Source organism: Engystomops pustulosus, chromosome 8 (genome assembly GCF_040894005.1).
Source record: "Engystomops pustulosus chromosome 8, aEngPut4.maternal, whole genome shotgun sequence".
NCBI classification, from domain to species: Eukaryota; Metazoa; Chordata; class Amphibia; order Anura; family Leptodactylidae; genus Engystomops; species Engystomops pustulosus.
In genome coordinates this window covers 3,514,289-3,534,355 of record NC_092418.1, presented here as the reverse complement: position 1 = coordinate 3,534,355, position 20,067 = coordinate 3,514,289, and the positions used below count along the sequence as shown (strand labels likewise).

At 46.6% G+C, this 20,067-nt stretch overlaps 1 protein-coding gene across 1 annotated transcript in view; it reads right to left on the bottom strand.

Moving 5' to 3' along the window:
* LOC140075759 (uncharacterized) overlaps positions 1-20,067 on the bottom strand; it is a 26,833-nt gene extending 6,766 nt beyond the window's left edge. The window contains exon 1 of the mRNA XM_072122035.1: positions 18,358-20,067. Coding sequence (XP_071978136.1) covers positions 18,385-19,239 — 855 coding nt within the window. The 5' untranslated portion in view covers positions 19,240-20,067 and the 3' untranslated portion in view covers positions 18,358-18,384. The remainder of the gene's footprint in view (positions 1-18,357) is intronic.

Below are 20,067 nucleotides of genomic sequence, written 5' to 3'. Positions count from 1 at the left end.
TTGGCCTGTTGAAAAACTCTCTGGTCAGCATGAAGTCGGAAGCTTTGCGCTCGTCACAAGAGACAGGGGAAGAATATTCCCTTGTTGATAGCCAAAGCACCCTCAGGTCTGTTTCTCAGCGCATATCGGAGGAGGTGGAGGTGGAGGAGGATGAGGAGGAAGAGGAGGAGAATGTTGGCGAGACACAAGAGGGGAGCATTGCTCAGACCTTCACTGTTCAGCGTGTATGGGCAGAAGAAGAGGAGTTGGAGGAGGAGGAAATGGACAGTCAGGCCAGTGAGGGGAGTGAATTCTTACGCGTTGGTACTCTGGCGCATATGGCAGATTTCATGCTAGGCTGCCTATCCCGTGACCCTCGCGTTCAAAGAATTTATTCCAGCACCGATTACTGGGTGTTCACTCTCCTGGACCCACGGTACAAGCAAAATCTTCCCACTCTCATCCCTGCAGAGGAAAGGAGTGTGAGAATGCATGAATACCAGCAGGCCCTGGTGCACAAGCTGAAACAGTATTTCCCTTCTGACAGCGCTAGCGGCAGAGTGCGTAGTTCTGCGGGACAAGTAGCGAGGGAGAGTAGGCGAGCAGGCAGCTTGTCCAGCACTGGCAAGGGTACGCATTACAAGGCTTTTGCCAGCTTTATGTCACCCCAGCAAGACACTGTCACCTGTCCCCAGTCTCGGCAGAGTAGGGCTGATCCTTACAGAAAGATGGTGAGGGAGTACGTAGCTGACCATACCATCGTCCTAAATGATCACACAGCTCCCTACAACTACTGGGTTTCAAAGCTGGACATGTGGCACGAACTGGCGCTGTACGCCTTGGAGGTTCTTGCCTGCCCTGCCGCTAGCGTCTTGTCCGAGCGGGTTTTCAGTGCAGCTGGTGGCATCATCACCGATAAGCGTACACGCCTGTCGACTGACAGCGCTGACAGGCTGACGCTTATTAAAATGAATAAAGGCTGGATTTCTCAGAATTTCCAATCTCCACCAGGTGAAGGAAGCTCAACCTGAATAATTGATCCACTCCTCCTCCTCCTCATTTTCCTCCTTCTCCTCCTCTTTGTACAGTAAAGCAGAGGAAACTGGCTATTTTTTGACAGGGCCCACTGGCTCTTGCTATAGTACTTCATGCATTTAATTTTTCTGGAGGGCCACCTACCCGGTCCTCTGTTTGAAACAATTTTTGTGAGTGCCACATACAGGCACTCAATCTATTCCATTTTTCTGGAGGGCCACCTACCCGGTCCTCTGTTTTAAAAAAATTTTGGGACTGCCACATACAGGCACTCAATCTATTCCATTTTACTGGAGGGCCACCTACCTGCTCCTCTGGTTTGAACAATTTGTGGGACTGCCACATACAGGCACTCAATCTATTCCATTTTACTGGAGGGCCACCTACCTGCTCCTCTGGTTTGAAAAATGTTTGGGACTGCCACATACAGGCACTCAATCTATTCCATTTTACTGCAGGGCCACCTACCTGCTCCTCTGGTTTGAAACATTTTTGGGACTGCCACATACAGGCTCTCAATCTATTCCATTTTACTGCAGGGCCACCTACCTGCTCCTCTGGTTTGAACAATTTTTGGGACTGCCACATACAGGCACTCAATCTATTCCATTTTACTGCAGGGCCACCTACCTGCTCCTCTGGTTTGAACAATTTTTGGGACTGCCACATACAGGCACTCAATCTATTCCATTTTACTGGAGGGCCACCTACCTGCTCCTCTGGTTTGAAAAATGTTTGGGACTGCCACATACAGGCACTCAATCTATTCCATTTTACTGGAGGGCCACCTACCTGCTCCTCTGGTTTGAAACATTTTTGGGACTGCCACATACAGGCACTCAATCTATTCCATTTTACTGGAGGGCCACCTACCTGCTCCTCTGGTTTGAACAATTTTTGGGACTGCCACATACAGGCACTCAATCTATTCCATTTTACTGGAGGGCCACCTACCTGCTCCTCTGGTTTGAACAATTTGTGGGACTGCCACATACAGGCACTCAATCTATTCCATTTTACTGGAGGGCCACCTACCTGCTCCTCTGGTTTGAAAAATGTTTGGGACTGCCACATACAGGCACTCAATCTATTCCATTTTACTGCAGGGCCACCTACCTGCTCCTCTGGTTTGAAACATTTTTGGGACTGCCACATACAGGCACTCAATCTATTCCATTTTACTGGAGGGCCACCTACCTGCTCCTCTGGTTTGAACAATTTTTGGGACTGCCACATACAGGCACTCAATCTATTCCATTTTACTGGAGGGCCACCTACCTGCTCCTCTGGTTTGAAAAATGTTTGGGACTGCCACATACAGGCACTATCCAAATTAAATTGTCTCCATAGCAGCCTCTACACGTTGTCTCCATTGCTACCTCCAAAAGTCGTCCATATAGCTGCCTCCATACATCGTCCCTTTATCAAACGAGGTGTGTCAGGCAGAAATTTGGGTTGTTTTCATGGATTCCACATCAAAGTTGTTAACTTTGTCGCCACCCTGCTGTGTTATCCACAAAATATACTGGCAAACTTTTACCATTTACGGATATTATTTCAGCGCTTCTTGCGCAGCTGTTTACATTCCCCTCACCCGGCATATCCTAAACTTATAAGAACGCTACTACACTTGATCTTATACAAAAGGTTCTTAGAAGTGCTGTTTGGGGAGTAGCCTATAGACAGGGGCTTGGATTGGCGAAAGCTCGCCTGGCAGCGGAGCGCCAGCTCCATGCCAAGATCCAACTAACATAGTTTTAACTGCAGCACCTTTAATCTACTACTAGTTCACTGCCTCCATACATGGTCCCCTTATCAAACGAGCTGTGTCAGGCAGAATTTTGGGTTGTTTTCATGGCTTCCATGTTAACTTTGTCGCCACCCTGCTGTGTAATCCACAAAATATACTGGCAAACTTTTATCATGTACCGATATTATTTGAGCGCTTCTTGCTCACCTCCTTTGGTTCCTCTCTGCCACCCATTGGTTTGAAGCCTGAGTCCAATTAGGGTATGTCGCCATGCCACTCTCTAGCCTGCTGCCGCTGCCTCTGCATGCCGTCCCCTATAGTGTCAGGGTCAATTATTGGATGTTTTAGATGCTATCTAGCTTCATTCTGTCACTCTGGCTTCATTCTGTCACTCTGTCATGGCCATGCTGTTGCCCATAATTTTGGCATAATGGTGCGATTAAGCAGCCTCAGAGGCATCCATGCATGCTGCCCCTGCTGTTTCCTGTCCATTTCCGTGGTGTTTCCATCCTTTTCTGAGGTTTCCAGGTGTTTGGCCAAGCTTCCCTGTGCAGAGCCTTGGTCCCCTTGAAAAATGCTCGAGTCTCCCATTGACTTCAATGGGGTTCGTTATTCGAGACAAGCACTCGAGCATCGGGAAAAGTTCGTCTCGAATAACGAGCACCCGAGCATTTTAGTGTTCGCTCATCTCTAATAACTATATATCCATAACCCAAGATAATGAGATAATAAGTCACTATTAGATGTCGCCATTGTATTATCCGCACAATAACAGAACCCTCCGCGCTTCATAAGAATCTGAGTGAGAACGTCATAACATTGGTGTAAGTAATGGAGGATGGTGGGAAAAATAGAAAGCAGTAGTACGGATGGAGAGTAGTAGTACGGATGGAGAGTAGTCGTACGGATGGAGAGCAGTAGTACGGATGGAGAGTAGTCGTACGGATGGAGAGCAGTAGTACGGATGGAGAGTAGTAGTACGGATGGAGAGCAGTAGTACGGATGGAGAGTAGTAGTACGGATGGAGAGCAGTAGTACGGATGGAGAGCAGTAGTACGGATGGAGAGTAGTAGTACGGATGGAGAGCAGTAGTACGGATGGAGAGTAGTAGTACGGATGGAGAGCAGTAGTACGGATGGAGAGCAGTAGTACGGATGGAGAGTAGTAGTACGGATGGAGAGCAGTAGTACGGATGGAGAGTAGTAGTACGGATGGAGAGCAGTAGTACGGATGGAGAGTAGTTCTACTGATGGAGAGCAGTAGTACGGATGGAGAGTAGTAGTACGGATGGAGAGTAGTAGTACTGATGGAGAGCACTAGTACGGATGGAGAGTAGTAGTACGGATGGAGAGCAGTAGTACGGATGGAGAGTAGTAGTACTGATGGAGAGCAGTAGTACGGATGGAGAGTAGTAGTACGGATGGAGAGTAGTAGTACTGATGGAGAGCAGTAGTACGGATGGAGAGCAGTAGTACGTATGGAGAGTAGTAGTACGGATGGAGAGTAGTAGTACGGATGGAGAGCAGTAGTACGGATGGAGAGCAGTAGTACGGATGGAGAGCAGTAGTACGGATGGAGAGTAGTAGTACGGATGGAGAGTAGTAGTACGGATGGAGAGCAGTAGTACGGATGGAGAGTAGTAGTACGGATGGAGAGCAGTAGTACGGATGGAGAGCAGTAGTACGGATGGAGAGCAGTAGTACGGATGGAGAGTAGTAGTACGGATGGAGAGCAGTAGTACGGATGGAGAGTAGTCGTACGGATGGAGAGCAGTAGTACGGATGGAGAGTAGTAGTACGGATGGAGAGCAGTAATACAGATGGAGAGTAGTAGTACGGATGGAGAGCAGTAGTACTGATGGAGAGCAGTAGTACGGATGGAGAGCAGTAGTACGGATGGAGAGTAGTAGTACGGATGGAGAGCAGTAGTACGGATGGAGAGTAGTAGTACGGATGGAGAGTAGTAGTACTGATGGAGAGCAGTAGTACGGATGGAGAGCAGTAGTACTGATGGAGAGCAGTAGTACGGATGGAGAGCAGTAGTACGGATGGAGAGTAGTAGTACGGATGGAGAGTAGTAGTACGGATGGAGAGCAGTAGTACGGATGGAGAGTAGTAGTACGGATGGAGAGTAGTAGTACTGATGGAGAGCAGTAGTACGGATGGAGAGCAGTAGTACGGATGGAGAGTAGTAGTACGGATGGAGAGCAGTAGTACGGATGGAGAGTAGTAGTACGGATGGAGAGTAGTAGTACTGATGGAGAGCAGTAGTACGGATGGAGAGCAGTAGTACTGATGGAGAGCAGTAGTACGGATGGAGAGCAGTAGTACGGATGGAGAGTAGTAGTACGGATGGAGAGCAGTAGTACGGATGGAGAGCAGTAGTACGGATGGAGAGTAGTAGTACAGATGGAGAGCAGTAGTACGGATGGAGAGTAGTAGTACGGATGGAGAGCAGTAGTACGGATGGAGAGTAGTAGTACGGATGGAGAGTAGTAGTACTGATGGAGAGCAGTAGTACGGATGGAGAGTAGTAGTACAGATGGAGAGCAGTAGTACGGATGGAGAGCAGTAGTACGGATGGAGAGTAGTAGTACAGATGGAGAGCAGTAGTACGGATGGAGAGCAGTAGTACGGATGGAGAGTAGTAGTACGGATGGAGAGCAGTAGTACGGATGGAGGGCAGTAGTACGGATGGAGAGTAGTAGTACGATGGGTCGTTTGGGATTTTATAATCCAGGATATCTGAGAATCTTACATACTCTCACATTTTGTGGAGTTTGGTCGGGACCCAATACCATCTAGAAATGATTTTGAAATTTGTCTCTTGTGATTTGACCGCTGGTGATAATTTGTGCGTGCGGAGGAGAGCTCTGGACCAGTCGTCACTGGTGAGTGAGATGTTAAGTTCCTTCTCCCATGATTCTTTGTATGGAATGTGAGGGATTGACCAGTTGTCCAGTAGCAGGTTGTATATTGCTGATATCGAGTGCGGTACTGGAGAGGATGAGAGGCAGAGCTCTTCAAAGGGTGTTAAGTCTCTGTGCAGGTTAAGTTTAGATTTGTGTCTGTTATAGAAGTTTGTGAGCTGCATGTATTCCCATTTGGTTTTGGGTAAGGATGAGGCGCTTTCTTGAGATCCTCTAGTGGGATTAGTGTAGAGGGATTTAAGACCGTTTATTAAACCTGAGGGGTTTGTCTTGTGTTCTCATTGGTACTAAGAAGTCATGTGCAAGACCTGGTGGGAAGTCTGGGTTATCTGTGATTGGGGTGAGGGCCATAGGGTTCTGTAAGTTTGACCGTTTCTGGGGGTCTATTTATTGTCTTCATGGTTTGAGCTGCTGTGATGGGGAGGTTGTTTAGGTGGTGCGGTGTGAGGAGTGAGTGTGAGGACCAGGGTATTCCCGCCAGAGGGAAAGGGGAGAGTTGGTTTTCAATTTTAACCCATAGTTTGGAATCTTGGTGGAACCAATCTAGGACTCGGGAAAGGTTTACTGCGTAGAAGTAACCTTTGACGTCTGGAAGGCCAAGACCTCCTTGTAGTTTCCTATGCACCAGTATCATTATGGCTAGTCTAGGGGAAGAGGCGGACCAGATGAATCGGTTAATCAGAGTTGTCAGTTTGTTGAAGAACACTTTGGGAAGGGCGATGGGGACTGTTTGATATAGATAGAGTAGTTTTGGAAGGACCGTCATCTTTATGCAGTTTATTCTCCCTATCCAGGAGATCTTTTTATTTCCCCATTTTGTGAGATTGTTTTGGAGAGAGATCAGGAAGTTTTTATGATTATGTGCGTATATGGCGTCTGCACCAGAGGTGATCTGGACACCCAGGTAGGGGATGGAGTCCTTTTCCCATGTGAACGGGTATTTCTTTTGCAGTGAGTTCGTAATGGTGTCGTGTCATCCAAACCCTATTGCTGTGCTTTTGGTCATGTTAATTTTGTGGTTGCTAAAGTAGCCAAAGGTTTGTAATACTTCCATTAAGTGTGGGAGAGATTTATCCGGGTCCGTGAGATAGATTAGCACATCGTCAGCGAATGCTGAGCACTTGTAGGAGGTGTTCTTTGTCTGTATACCGTGGATCTCTGGGTGGTTTCTGATGGATATCAGTAAGTGTTCGATAACTAATGCGTAGAGGAGTGGGGAGAGGGGGCACCTTGTCTGGTCCCATTACTTATTGTGAATGGAGAGAAGTAAAGGCCGTTGACTCTGATTTGGGCTTTGGGGTGATTATATAGGGCTTTGATTTTGGAGAGCATGGTGTTTCTGATTTGTTTCCTATTTGTTTGAGTGTTGCTTCCAGGAATCCCCAGTCTACCCGGTCGAACGCCTTCTCTGCATCCAGGGAGAGGAGTAGTAATGGAGAGTCAGTTTTTTGGGCGTGATGTATGAGAGAGAAAGTTTTTAGAGTGTTGTCTCTCGCTTCTCTTGTGGATATGAACCCCACTTGGTCCGGGTGGACTAAGGACTCCAGCAAGCGGGAGAGGCGTTTTGCTAGTAGTTTGGCGTATATTTTTGCGTCAGTGTTAATTAATGAGATGGGACGGTAGCTTTGACATAGTTGTGGGTCATGTGATGTGGGCATGTAAGAATGCTGGTTGGAATTGGGCGGAATTGGAAACCGTATTGAAAGTGTGTAACATGGGGGGTGTTATTTCATCTACTAATGTTTTGTAAAATATGGCTGTGAATCCGTCTGGACCTGGGCTTTTGCCGTTTGGGAGGGCTAAGATTATCTGTTGTACCTCCTCTGAGGAGAAGGGAGCGTCTAATTGATCCAGTTCCTCCTGAGGTATGGAGGGTAACGCAGTCTCTTGTATGTATTGTGGTAAAGTTTTGAGGGGAGAGGGAGGGGTGAAGTTGGCGGAGGGAGGGGGAGGTTGTACAGTTTTGAATAATACTCCATAAATGATTTTGCTATTTCCTCGGGTTTGTGAGCGGTGAGACCGGTGCTTGTTTTGATTGATGATATATATGATTTTTTGTCTCTAAGGGCTCTGGCCAGGTATTTACCCGGTTTGTTACTCAACTCGTAGATTGAGCGTGAGCAAATTTGAAATAGTCTTTTTTGTTTGGCCTCTAGTATGGTGTTGTGTTTGTGTCTGGCTAGCGTTAGTTCTCTTAAGGAAGCTAATTGGAGTGACTGTTTGTGTTTGTTTTCTAAGTTTTGGATGGTCGTTAAAAGGCTCTGAGTCTTATGTTCTGACATGCGCTTTAAGCGCGCTCCGTGTTTCATTAGGATTCCCCTAAGAGAGCCTTTTAGTGTTTCCCAGAGCGTGGTAGGGCATGATGTGTCTAGTTTGTGATCATTTTCAAACTTAGCGAATTGTTGTTTCAGTTCATTTAGACAGATGAGATCTTTTAAGAGAGATTCGTTTAAAGGGGTATTCCAGGAATCAGCATAATTCATATACAAATGGGCACTCAAAATATAAGCTAATGTGTAATTAGTTGTTATTTAAAATTTTGCTCCCCTTAGCAGAAAATGCTGATGACATACACAGTGATGAAGAATTAAAATGCTACCGGCCCTTTAATCAGTCCGTTAATTTCCTCTGCGCGGTCCGTTGCAGAGCAGACACAGGACAGAAGATGGCTGCTGGTCACATGTCCACATCACATGTCGTGCAGCTGTCTGGGCCGGTCACATGTCCACATCACATGTCCTGCAGCTGCCTGGGCCGGTCACATGTCCACATCTCATGTCCTGCAGCTGCCTGGGCCGGTCACATGTCCACATCACATGTCCTGCAGCTGCCTGGGCCAGTCACATGTCCACATCACATGTCCTGCAGCTGCCTGGGCCGGTCACATGTCCAGATCACATGTCCTGCTCCTGCCTGGGCCGGTCACATGTCCACATCACATGTCCTGCTCCTGCCTGGGATGGTCACATGTCCACATCACGTGTCCTGCAGCTGTCTGGGCTGGTCACATGTCCACATCACATGTCCTGCTCCTGCCTGGGCCGGTCACATGTCCACATCACATGTCTTGCAGCTGCCTGGGCCGGTCACATGTCCACATCTCATGTCCTGCTCCTGCCTGGGCCGGTCACATGTCCACATCACATGTCCTGCAGCTGCCTGGGCCGGTCACATGTCCACATCTCATGTCTTGCAGCTGCCTGGGCCGGTCACATGTCCACATCTCATGTCCTGCAGCTGCCTGGGCCGGTCACATGTCCACATCACATGTCCTGCAGCTGCCTGGGCCGGTCACATGTCCACATCACATGTCCTGCAGCTGCCTGGGCCGGTCACATGTCCACATCACATGTCCTGCAGCTGCCTGGGCCGGTCACATGTCCACATCACATGTCCTGCAGCTGCCTGGGCCGGTCACATGTCCACATCACATGTCCTGCTCCTGCCTGGGCCGGTCACATGTCCACATCACATGTCCTGCTCCTGCCTGGGATGGTCACATGTCCACATCACGTGTCCTGCAGCTGTCTGGGCTGGTCACATGTCCACATCACATGTCCTGCTCCTGCCTGGGCCGGTCACATGTCCACATCACATGTCTTGCAGCTGCCTGGGCCGGTCACATGTCCACATCTCATGTCCTGCTCCTGCCTGGGCCGGTCACATGTCCACATCACATGTCCTGCAGCTGCCTGGGCCGGTCACATGTCCACATCTCATGTCCTGCAGCTGCCTGGGCCGGTCACATGTCCACATCACATGTCCTGCTCCTGCCTGGGCCGGTCACATGTCCACATCACATGTCCTGCTCCTGCCTGGGATGGTCACATGTCCACATCACGTGTCCTGCAGCTGTCTGGGCTGGTCACATGTCCACATCACATGTCCTGCTCCTGCCTGGGCCGGTCACATGTCCACATCACATGTCTTGCAGCTGCCTGGGCCGGTCACATGTCCACATCTCATGTCCTGCTCCTGCCTGGGCCGGTCACATGTCCACATCACATGTCCTGCAGCTGCCTGGGCCGGTCACATGTCCACATCTCATGTCCTGCAGCTGCCTGGGCCGGTCACATGTCCACATCTCATGTCCTGCAGCTGCCTGGGCCGGTCACATGTCCACATCACATGTCCTGCAGCTGCCTGGGCCGGTCACATGTCCACATCACATGTCCTGCAGCTGCCTGGGCAGGTCATGTGATCACCACTACAGTGGTGGTGATGGCAGCTACACATCATTACTATGGTAACAGAGCAGCACAGTCTGTTACATCATCACTGGGAGCAGAGCATAAGAGGGAGGAGGAGTTACTGAGAGTTTCCAGTGGCGGCCATCTTGGTGATAACTCCACCTACTTTAGAGAGGCCATAAATTTTGTAAATCATAAAATCAAACTATTGAAGCTCCGTTTTGTGACTAATGACATTGAGTATTGTTGTACTCATTTATTTATAGCATTATGGGGTTTTGTGTCAGATGTTCATATTCCCGGAATACCCCTTTAATCTCCAGTTATATGCGGGACGCTTTGGGGGGAGTAATGTTAGTGAGCAGTAAATAGGGACATGGTCTGATAGGTAGGACAATCCTATTTTGGAGCTATGGGCAGTGGTGAGAAGTTTATGATGTACAAAGATATAATCTATTCTGCTATACGAGTTGTGGACTGCGGAGTAGAAAGTATAATCTTTTCTGTCTGGGTTTTGTAGCCTCCATATGTCACAGAGTTGCATTTTGTGCAGGGATCTCCTTATTCTGTTTATTTTATTGAAGGGGACGGAGGATTTCCCTGAGGAGGTGTCTAAGGTTGGGTTAAGTGCTACATTAAAGTCTCCTACTAGGATTAATGAACCTCTAGAGAAGGCACACAGCTCGTCTAGCATTTGTGTGATAAAGTTAGCCTGGTCTGAGTTCGGGACGTATATATTGGCGATGGTGAATAGCGTGCCTTGTATTTCACACTTAGAGATATATATATGTATATATATATATCTCTATCTATCTGGCGTGTTTGTCCATTTTGGCAAATTGCGTTGTTGACTACCGCTCTGTCCATGCGGCTGTCTTTCTGTTGGGTATAGAGCACACCGTACATTTCCCACTTGGGATTTATTTCATTATACAACAAAGATGGACTTGAACTCTCGGGAGTCCCTCTGGTCTAGCCAAACGGGTTCTTTGTTGGATACGGGCGCAGAGTTACAAACAGGGGACAACGAATTTAGATTGATTACAAGGGAACTGACTGAGGCACACAAAACCTTAACTAAGGTTCATTGGAACATTAGAAGTTTGGAGGAATACATCCGCCTGAATATAGCACCTCGTGGTCTGAGGGTTCAGATTTTCCCTTCATGGGAACCTGATGAGACCTTCAAAAATACTTGGGAGAAAGGTCTCCTACAGTGTTCCAATATTTTGACACATATCTTACTCACCCGTGATAAGGAATTATTAACTACAACAAGGGACAATATAAGAAAATTAGAAGCCAGATTGATTAACTTTGACCAGGCCACTCTGGTGCAACCCTTCCAAGTACAACTAAAAGAAAAAATTGAAAACCTGGAGAAGGAAGTGATACAGGTAAAAAGAGACAAACTACGTAGGGACAAAAATGATTTCGATAAAGGCATGGCATACAGGTGGACACATAGGGGCAATCGCAGATTTAACCTCAGAAACAGTAATAATCCAAATTTACCATCCTCAGAACCCTCCTCTAGTGAGGATTTTTTATCCTCAGACACGAGCGACGAAGGAAGGTCAGACGGGGGAAAAAACGACCCACCGAACCTCAGAAAAAGGGGCTTACGGCATGTGGAGAGGTCCCCCGCCTACAAGAGAGGCAAACAGCAACATCCACAGAGAACGAAGAAACAATAAATTTGGGGCAGCCGGATAAAGATAGGGGTAACAAATTACAAATTATCAACTTATCGGATTACTCCCTTTCCAGCATTGAAACATCGGTGCTGAGCAGAGGCCTAACATTTGCACCGATGCAAAGACTCGACAAATTTGAACTTATCAAAGATGTCTTTTTATTCTGTAGACAGCTGGCCTTTAAAGTTTTATATCACCAACCCTCCATTTTGGATACTGCTCCCCTAGAAGATCGACAAACACTGGGGCACCTACTTGACCTCTTACAAGAAAATGAGGACTTCAACCAAACAGGTAGGAAAACCTGTCCCTTGAGAAATCCATCCCAGTTGACACCAAATCTCAATTTAGTTCCTGCCTTACAAACTTTCTTTGACAGTGTTTCTATGGATATCGAACACCTGCGGACAGATATGAGAAGAGGCGAAAATTTATCAAGAGAAGAAAGACAGGCAATAAAGAAATTAAAAGGTAACACCTCCTTTCTGATCAAAGAGGCGGACAAGGGGGGGAATATAGTGCTGTGGCCCACGGAACTTTATGTCAATGAGGCTGGTAGACAATTGGGAAACAGCACCTATTATTCCACCCTTCCCTCTGATCCCACACCCGTCTTTCTTAATAAGCTGCTGGCATTGGTGGATGCAGCATTGAAATATGGCATAATCACCAAAAAAGAACATACATTTTTGACAGTGTCCCAACCGGTAATTCCTACTTTTTACATGCTTCCGAAGGTCCATAAATCCCTGACCTGCCCTCCGGGCAGGCCAATCGTGTCAGGGATTGGGGGCCTTTGCGAAAAAGCATGTATGTTCCTTGATTTTTTTCTGCAACCACTTGTGCTCGCACTTCCGTCATATATTAGGGACTCAACTGATCTAATGGGAAAAATGACTTATACACATTTGCCAAATGACACCTGGCTGGTTACCCTGGACGTCGAGTCCCTGTATTCGAATATTGCACATACGGATGGATTGCGAGCAGTGGCATATTTTTTGGACAAATGCTCAACAGGGGACAGGAGATTGGACTCCTTTCTGTTGGATCTGTTAGAATTTGTGTTGAAACACAATTATTTCATGTTTGACCACAAATTTTACAGGCAGGTGTCGGGCACGGCGATGGGTGCACGCTGCGCACCCTCCTACGCCAACCTATTTTTGGGTTGGTGGGAGGATGCGCGGGTGTACCCATCGCCGGAATTCACCCTACATGTCAAGGGATGGCATCGATTTATCGATGACGTGGTGTTCCTTTGGGATGGGCCCCTGGAGGTGTGTGAACAATTTGTGAGAAATTTGAATGACAACTAGAGATGAGCGAGCACTAAAATGCTCGGGTGCTCGTTACTCGAGCCGAACATTTCCAGATGCTCGAGTGCTCGTTTCGAGTAACGAGCCCCATTGAAGTCAATGGGAGACCCGAGCATTTTTCAAAGGGACCATGGTTCGGGAATAAAATGTGTTATTTAATTGAAAAAGAATGTCTTCTGATAATTTGCAAACATCTGCGATCTATTCTTCACTGTTCCGCGCGTATATTATCTCCCGACAAGTTAGCAGATGTAAAGAACAGTGAAGAATAGAATAAAAACAGTGAACACAGTGAACACAGTGAACACAGGATCATTTAAGATAAAAACACAGTGCAGAACACAGTGCAGAATAGATTACAGATGTTCGGCACATCTGCTTACTTGTCGGGAGATACGCGCGGAACGGCGCGAACAAAATAGCATGTGAAGAACAATATATATGTGTGTGAAGAACACATTGCAGATGTTTAAATACATCTGCAATGTGTTCTTCACACATATATATTGTTCTTCACATGCTATTTTGTTCGCGCCGTTCCGCGCGTATCTCCCGACAAGTAAGCAGATGTGCCGAACATCTGTAATCTATTCTGCACTGTGTTCTGCACTGTGTTTTTATCTTAAATGATCCTGTGTTCACTGTTTTTATTCTATTCTTCATTGTTCTTCACTGTGTTTTTTTAATTAAATGCTCGATCTCGAGCAGGGGAAATACTCGTCCGAGCAACGAGCCGTCTCGAGTACCCTAATGCTCGACCGAGCATCAAGCTCGGACGAGCATGTTCGCTCATCTCTAATGACAACCCGTTTAATATTGTTCTCACCTCTGTCTTCTCACAGACCTCCGTGGAATTCCTGGATTTAAAAATCTTCCTTTCGGATAATAATCTTCATATGGATTTGCACAGGAAGGATACGGCTACTAACAGCCTATTACATTTTGGGAGCTTCCATCCTGGACACCTGAAGAAAGGGATCCCGGTTGGACAATTCATCCGTACGAGAAGGAATTGTACCCGACAGGTTGATTTCAGGAAAAATGCAGCAGAGCTAACAGAAAGATTTAAGGAAAGACAGTATCCAAAAAAGACTATCTCAAGGGCTTATCGTAGAGCTCGGGATACCCCAAGGGTTGACCTACTCAAACCTAAACCAGCCGGACCTACAGCAAAGACAGGTATCTGTACGAGGTTTAATAACCAATGGGATGATATACATAACATTATGAGAAAATATTGGAACATTCTGTACTCTGAGCCCAGGTTGAGGCCCCATGTCGACAGTAAACCTAGACTCATAGCCAAAAGGGCCCCAAATCTGAAAGACCAACTGACCAGGAGCCACTTTATCCGACCTACTACGGCATTGAGAAGAGGTATCAAGTTGCAAGGATCTTTCCCCTGTGGGGACTGTTCGGTATGCCCATTCATGCAAGCCATAAGAGAATTTGTAAATCCCCTGGACCAACGGAAATATAAGCTTCACCATTACATTAATTGTAGATCCAAGAATGTTGTATATGCCATCATCTGCCCGTGCCACAAAGTGTATGTTGGGCAAACTACACAAGAGCTGAGAAAGCGCATTCAGCAACACTTGTCAACTATCAACAATTCCCAGTTGCACTTTGAAAAAGGTAAGGCACTGACATCAGTGGCTACACACTTTCGGCTGCAGCATGGGGGCAAAACAAGGGGAATGAGAGTGGTTGCCCTGGACAAGATCCACCCCAATGTCAGGGGAGGCAACATCACACCTGAATTATTGAAACGGGAAACCAGGTGGATTTACAAGTTACGCTGTCTTACGCCCGGAGGGCTAAATGAGGAGTTTCTTTTTTCAGGGTTCTACAAACAAAGATAGCTTGAATCACTAACTAAACCAAGGTAAGAGCACCATTATTTGTTGTCACCATGTTGTCCTTTATCACTGTTATAGTCTGTGTCACACACATATATCTTCTGTCATTCCTGCCCGGCTCATCAAGGTAAGAACACCACTATTTGTTATAATTATGTCGTTGTGTATCACGGTGCTACATCACGGGTCTACATCACGGTTATAATTTGTGTTACACAATCATATATTATTTTTCATTTCCGTCCCTCCCATCTGTCCTGGATTTACACCACACAGTCACCTACCCTTCCCTTCCTTTGGGGTACATCATACACACTAATCACGCTCTTTGGACCTTCATATTGATATTTTTTGGGTCCCCTCTAATTTGGGCCCTTATGGCCCCCTACCTCACTGCATCACTTCCGTTGGTTGTTTTGGTTGTTTTTTGAATGGTTTGCTTAACTTCCTTATTCTCCAAGCAGAAACCCTATAAAAAGAGCTGCCTCTATGCCTTGATGCATTATCTCAGATATATACGCGATTGGAAAGACCCTCCAAACACCTGATGCCGGGCAACCCTGAACAAAAATCTCATCACTGAACAGTTGCAGCAGTATACACCTTGCGGGAACCCCAATCCCCTGGAGAATAGCCGCACCTGAATAGCTGATGGAACGATCTTCAATTCCACTGATAACTTGATATGTACCTCAATAACCTTGAATAGAACCGTTACAGTAGAGAGCCAAGGATTACAACGCCCTTGGTGGTCCAATTCTTCCAAACCAATTGGGTTCATTGGAGAACCCCAATTTGGGTGTCCTGTCCTTAATCACCCCTTGGACCCATGGCCCATTCTTGCAGGTCCTGTCAAGGCTGGGCCAATACACAGACTACCCGGGAAATTTTGGGTCTGTCATATATAATATCTAATGGTAACCTATCTATGATATTACTTTTTGTACCTTGAAGCCCTTGTTAATATTTAACATGTACTAGCATTTCCATATGCTACATTCACTACCCATGAAACAAGGGTCTTCTCTTTTCTTTTTCTTGTAACTTCCAAACAAGATGTCATGTTTTATTGTTATGTTTTCAGTTATTGGTTGTTTGTACATGTTATCGCTTGTCTTGTACTCAGTGCTCACCCCCACCCACCGGCTCAATAATAATTTCCACACACTGCAACTGCATGTTAATAGCCTTATTGTCTAGATACCAGGTTTATTTAAGTATACTATATTGTTGTCATGTGTTTTATATCTCTACTGGGCGCAAGCGCACAAGTCGTCAGAAGTTTTTTCTTTTTTTTTTTCTTTTTTTTTTTGTGTACCATCAACCACCGACTGTTTCTTACAGTGGACTCATTGCCTGCTATATTTATATTGGGCGCATGCGCATAATTTGACATTTTCCTTTGTTTTATGTATTCCTTTTGGTTTTGGATTCTGGCGCACGCGCTTAATATTCTGGCACACGCGCTTAATATTCTGGCGCACGCACTTAATATTCTGGCGCATGCGCATAAATATTCTGGCGCACGCGTGTGCGCACAAAACTTCTAACTGTTGATGCCGGTAACCAGGATAACATTGACATTCAGGCGCATCATTGTACCTTCCTACTTCCGGTCTCGGAATCTTCCGTTTCCGGTCATGCGCATTGCAGTTTGTAACACGCCGAAATTGTGGGACAGGGGGTGAGTACTGGTATTTAAGGCAGGTTCAATTGTGCTGCTGTAAACCCCTGAGGAAGTCGCCCAGAGCGACGAAACGCGTGGGGAGCTGCACACCCCTGCTTCTTTCTCCCTCCACCTGTATGCCTGCCTGCCAGCATTTGGTAACTAGCATCTGCACTTTTTGCAAACTCCTGCTGCTACTTTTTGGCACTTTGCACACTTCAACACTTAGCACTTGCACTTTATAACAAACATAGGTGTTGATCAGCACACTTGTAGAGTTTCTTCATTACCCTCATGGCAGAGACTTTTTGCTGGCATATGCATTGACCAAGAATCATAATAGTGAGTGGTAGGGATTATTGAGGACCACTGAGTACTCACAGCAGGGGGTGTTCACTGTGAAGACCCATACCGGGGTCTCCGGTTGTTATTTCATGTACATTACATGTTTTAAATGATTTTAAATGTATGTTGGATTCTGTTCTTGTTTGGATATAAATAAATATTTGAATTGTATGAGCAACTTGTGGTGCATCTTGTCTCTCAGCTAGATTGTTTATAAATATTTATGCATCCATTGTATTTTTGGTTGTGCTACCCACTATATCTTTTGGCATATGTCACAGAGTTGCATTTTGTGCAGGGATTTCCTTATTCTGTTTATTTTATTGAAGGGGACAGAGGATTTCCCTGAGGAGGTGTCTAAGGTTGGGTTAAGTGCTACATTAAAGTCTCCTACTAGGATTAATGAACCTCTAGAGAAGGCACACAGCTCATCTAGCATTTGTGTGATAAAGTTAGCCTGGTCTGAGTTCGGGGCGTATATATTGGCGATGGTGAATAGCGTGCCTTGTATTTCACACTTAGAGATATACATATGTATATATATATATATATCTCTATCTATCTGGCGTGTTTGTCCATTTTGGTTTCTTGCACTTTGCATTGAATGTTTTTGTGAAAAAAAATTGAGACTCCCTTTGTTTTCCCTTCTGGGTTTGTGCAGTGGTAGGATGTTGGGTAGTACCTGTTTTTGATGTTTGGGGTATGATTTGTTTTCCCTTCTGGGTTAGTGCAGTGGTAGGATGTTGGGTAGTACCTGTTTTTGATGTTTGGGGTATGGTTCGTTTTAAAGTGTGTTTCTTGCACACAAAGAATATGAACTTTTTGTCTGTGCATAGTGTAAAGAATCTTAGACCTTTTCTCGGGTTGGTTAAGGCCTTTTGCGTTGAAAGATGTTATTTTTAAAGATGAGGTCATTTTGTTTCCGATTAGGAGTTGTTCTTTGTTTTATTTGATTTGGTTGTGATGAGTACCTGGACTTGGGTGGTAGCGATTTTAGGGAAGCTGGGGAAGGGCAGGAAAGGTGAAAAACAGACTTAGCTAGGGTAAGTCGGACAAATCTAGTTGAGAGTTGCGTTTACGCAATTTTAAGAACCGTAATGCCTTATTACGGTTAAGCCTATTGGGGGGTTGTGTCTAGGTTGTTTGTTTATTGTAGTGTTGGGTGCAATCTATAGGTTGTTAGTTATTTTTTATCAATTGTCATTTATCCGGGCCTGTGGATAACTTAAGGGATATAGTCGATATATAATTTAGAGTTTGTGTGTGGGGAAGAATGTGTGATGTAGCACTTTGGATTTGGTATGGGGTTTTGTTAACAACAGATAATAAAAATATATTATTGGAGTGCGGTTTGAGAGATCCCGGGTGAGATCGCGGGCTCCTTGTCTGAATAGTTTAGGGTTGGAAGAACCCGTCGATAGGTGTTGTGATGTAATATGGGGAGCTCGCGAGGACACCTAGGACCTCCCATGACAAGAACAGTTAAATCAGAACAGACTGAACTGTCAGGTATATGGCTGACATCGTCTTCTGCAATAAGGACATCAATAAAGACATCAATAAAGGTGGATCAGATATGTCTTACTGCTTGTGGATTGAGATTAGAGTTCCTTTAACTTTCTTGAAGTCTCTCTAATGATGGCATCCTTCGTTCTCTTTGTCTCTGCTGTCGTGGCGTGCCGAATCTGATGGAGGAATTTTGGTTCCAGCTCAGGGATCTTGTATTCTGTCTTGGATCTTGATCGGTGAAAGGGTCATCCCAGTTGGGGAGGGATATGCGTGGTAGGTTTAATTCTTCCAAGAAGCTTGGCAGATCCTCTGGATGGATTAGTGTTGCTTGTTTGGTGCCATTCTTGGCATGGAGAGCAAAGGGGAACCCCCACCTGTAGTTGATGTTTCTGGCTTGTAGGAGCGAGAGTAGTGGGCGTAGCATGGCCCTCTGGCGTAGTGTTCTCCGAGATAAATCTGGGAAAAGGGTTATTTTTGCTCCATCAAAGTCTATTTCCCCCTTGTTGCGTGCCTTTTGCAGGATTTGTTCTTTAATGGCATAGTAGTGAATTCGGCAGATTACATCTCGAGGTCTAGAAGGATCCGAGCTTCTGGCTCTTAGAGCTCTGTGATCGTGGTCAGATCCGAGTGGAGTATCGACCTGCCGTTCCAGGAGGCTATTGAAGATGCCTGTGAGTGTGGGGATCAGATCAGGTGTATGAGTTGCTTCTGGTAGACCTCCTCTACGGATGTTATTCCGTCTGTTTCTGTTATCCAGATCGTCTAGCTGGGCCGCTGGATGGCGCTGTTGGCTTTCTTGTGTGCTAGTAGCAGCTTGTAGCTCCAGGATTGTGGAGGAGATTTCTGTTCTGAATGATTCCAGCTCGTCTACTCTTTCTTGTAGGGATGATACGTCAGATTGGACCTTTTGAAGGTCTTGGCGCCAGGCGCCTTTTAGGTCAGATGCTAATGTATCCATGTCCCTTTTTGAGGGGAGGAGTGCTAGTAGAGCCTGGAGTTCTGGATGGCTTCTCAGGGCTAGCGCTGCTTCTTCAGGAGGGGGGAGGCTGACTAGTACATCAGCATGCTCTGGCTGTGAGGCTGCAGGTCTCTATGGGCTCTGAGAAGTCTCAGGATCTGGATAAGTGAAGTAATCAGGAGCCTCTTTTCTACCATTAGCTTGGTTGTGGGTATTTCTTTTGCCAGCCTGTGATGTAGCTGGGGACCCGAACAGGGTGCGTTTAGATGGGGGGCTGTTGCCTGAGTCTCCTTTCCCCCCTGCTCCTTTCTTAGTGGAGTTATCTCCCTGGGTATTATGTGGAGGGGCCATTTTTCCTCATTGTCCCTGAGTGGCGTTGCGGGTGAGGGATCTGGTGACGGAGCGCTGGCCCTGAGCGGTGGCTATATGATCCAATGCAGGGGTTGGTGTGATGGGCGGGAGCCTTAGCTGTGTGTGGGCTTGGGGGCTGGTGCTGCAAGGGCTATTGCACTTACCCCGGTCCTGTCCAGCCTTGTTCTCCTTCCCTGGAGCTGCCGTTGATCGGGGTGAGGGAGTCCCGGTGCGGCTCCGTGCTCCTCTCTTCACAGCAGCGTGCTGTAGCTGTGAGCGCTGCTGCTGTGGTCTCTCCTGCTCCTGGGTGCGCTCCTGCTGCTGTGTGCGCTCCTGCAGCTGGACCGTGAGCGCTGTTGGTGTGTGCGCTCCAGCTGCTGAGCGCTCTCCTGCTGAGCACAGTGTTGCTGCCGGCCGCGTGGTGTGAGATGGCGGGAGCGGCTGTCCGTGGAGGGAGAGCGGTCCTGGAGCGGCTTA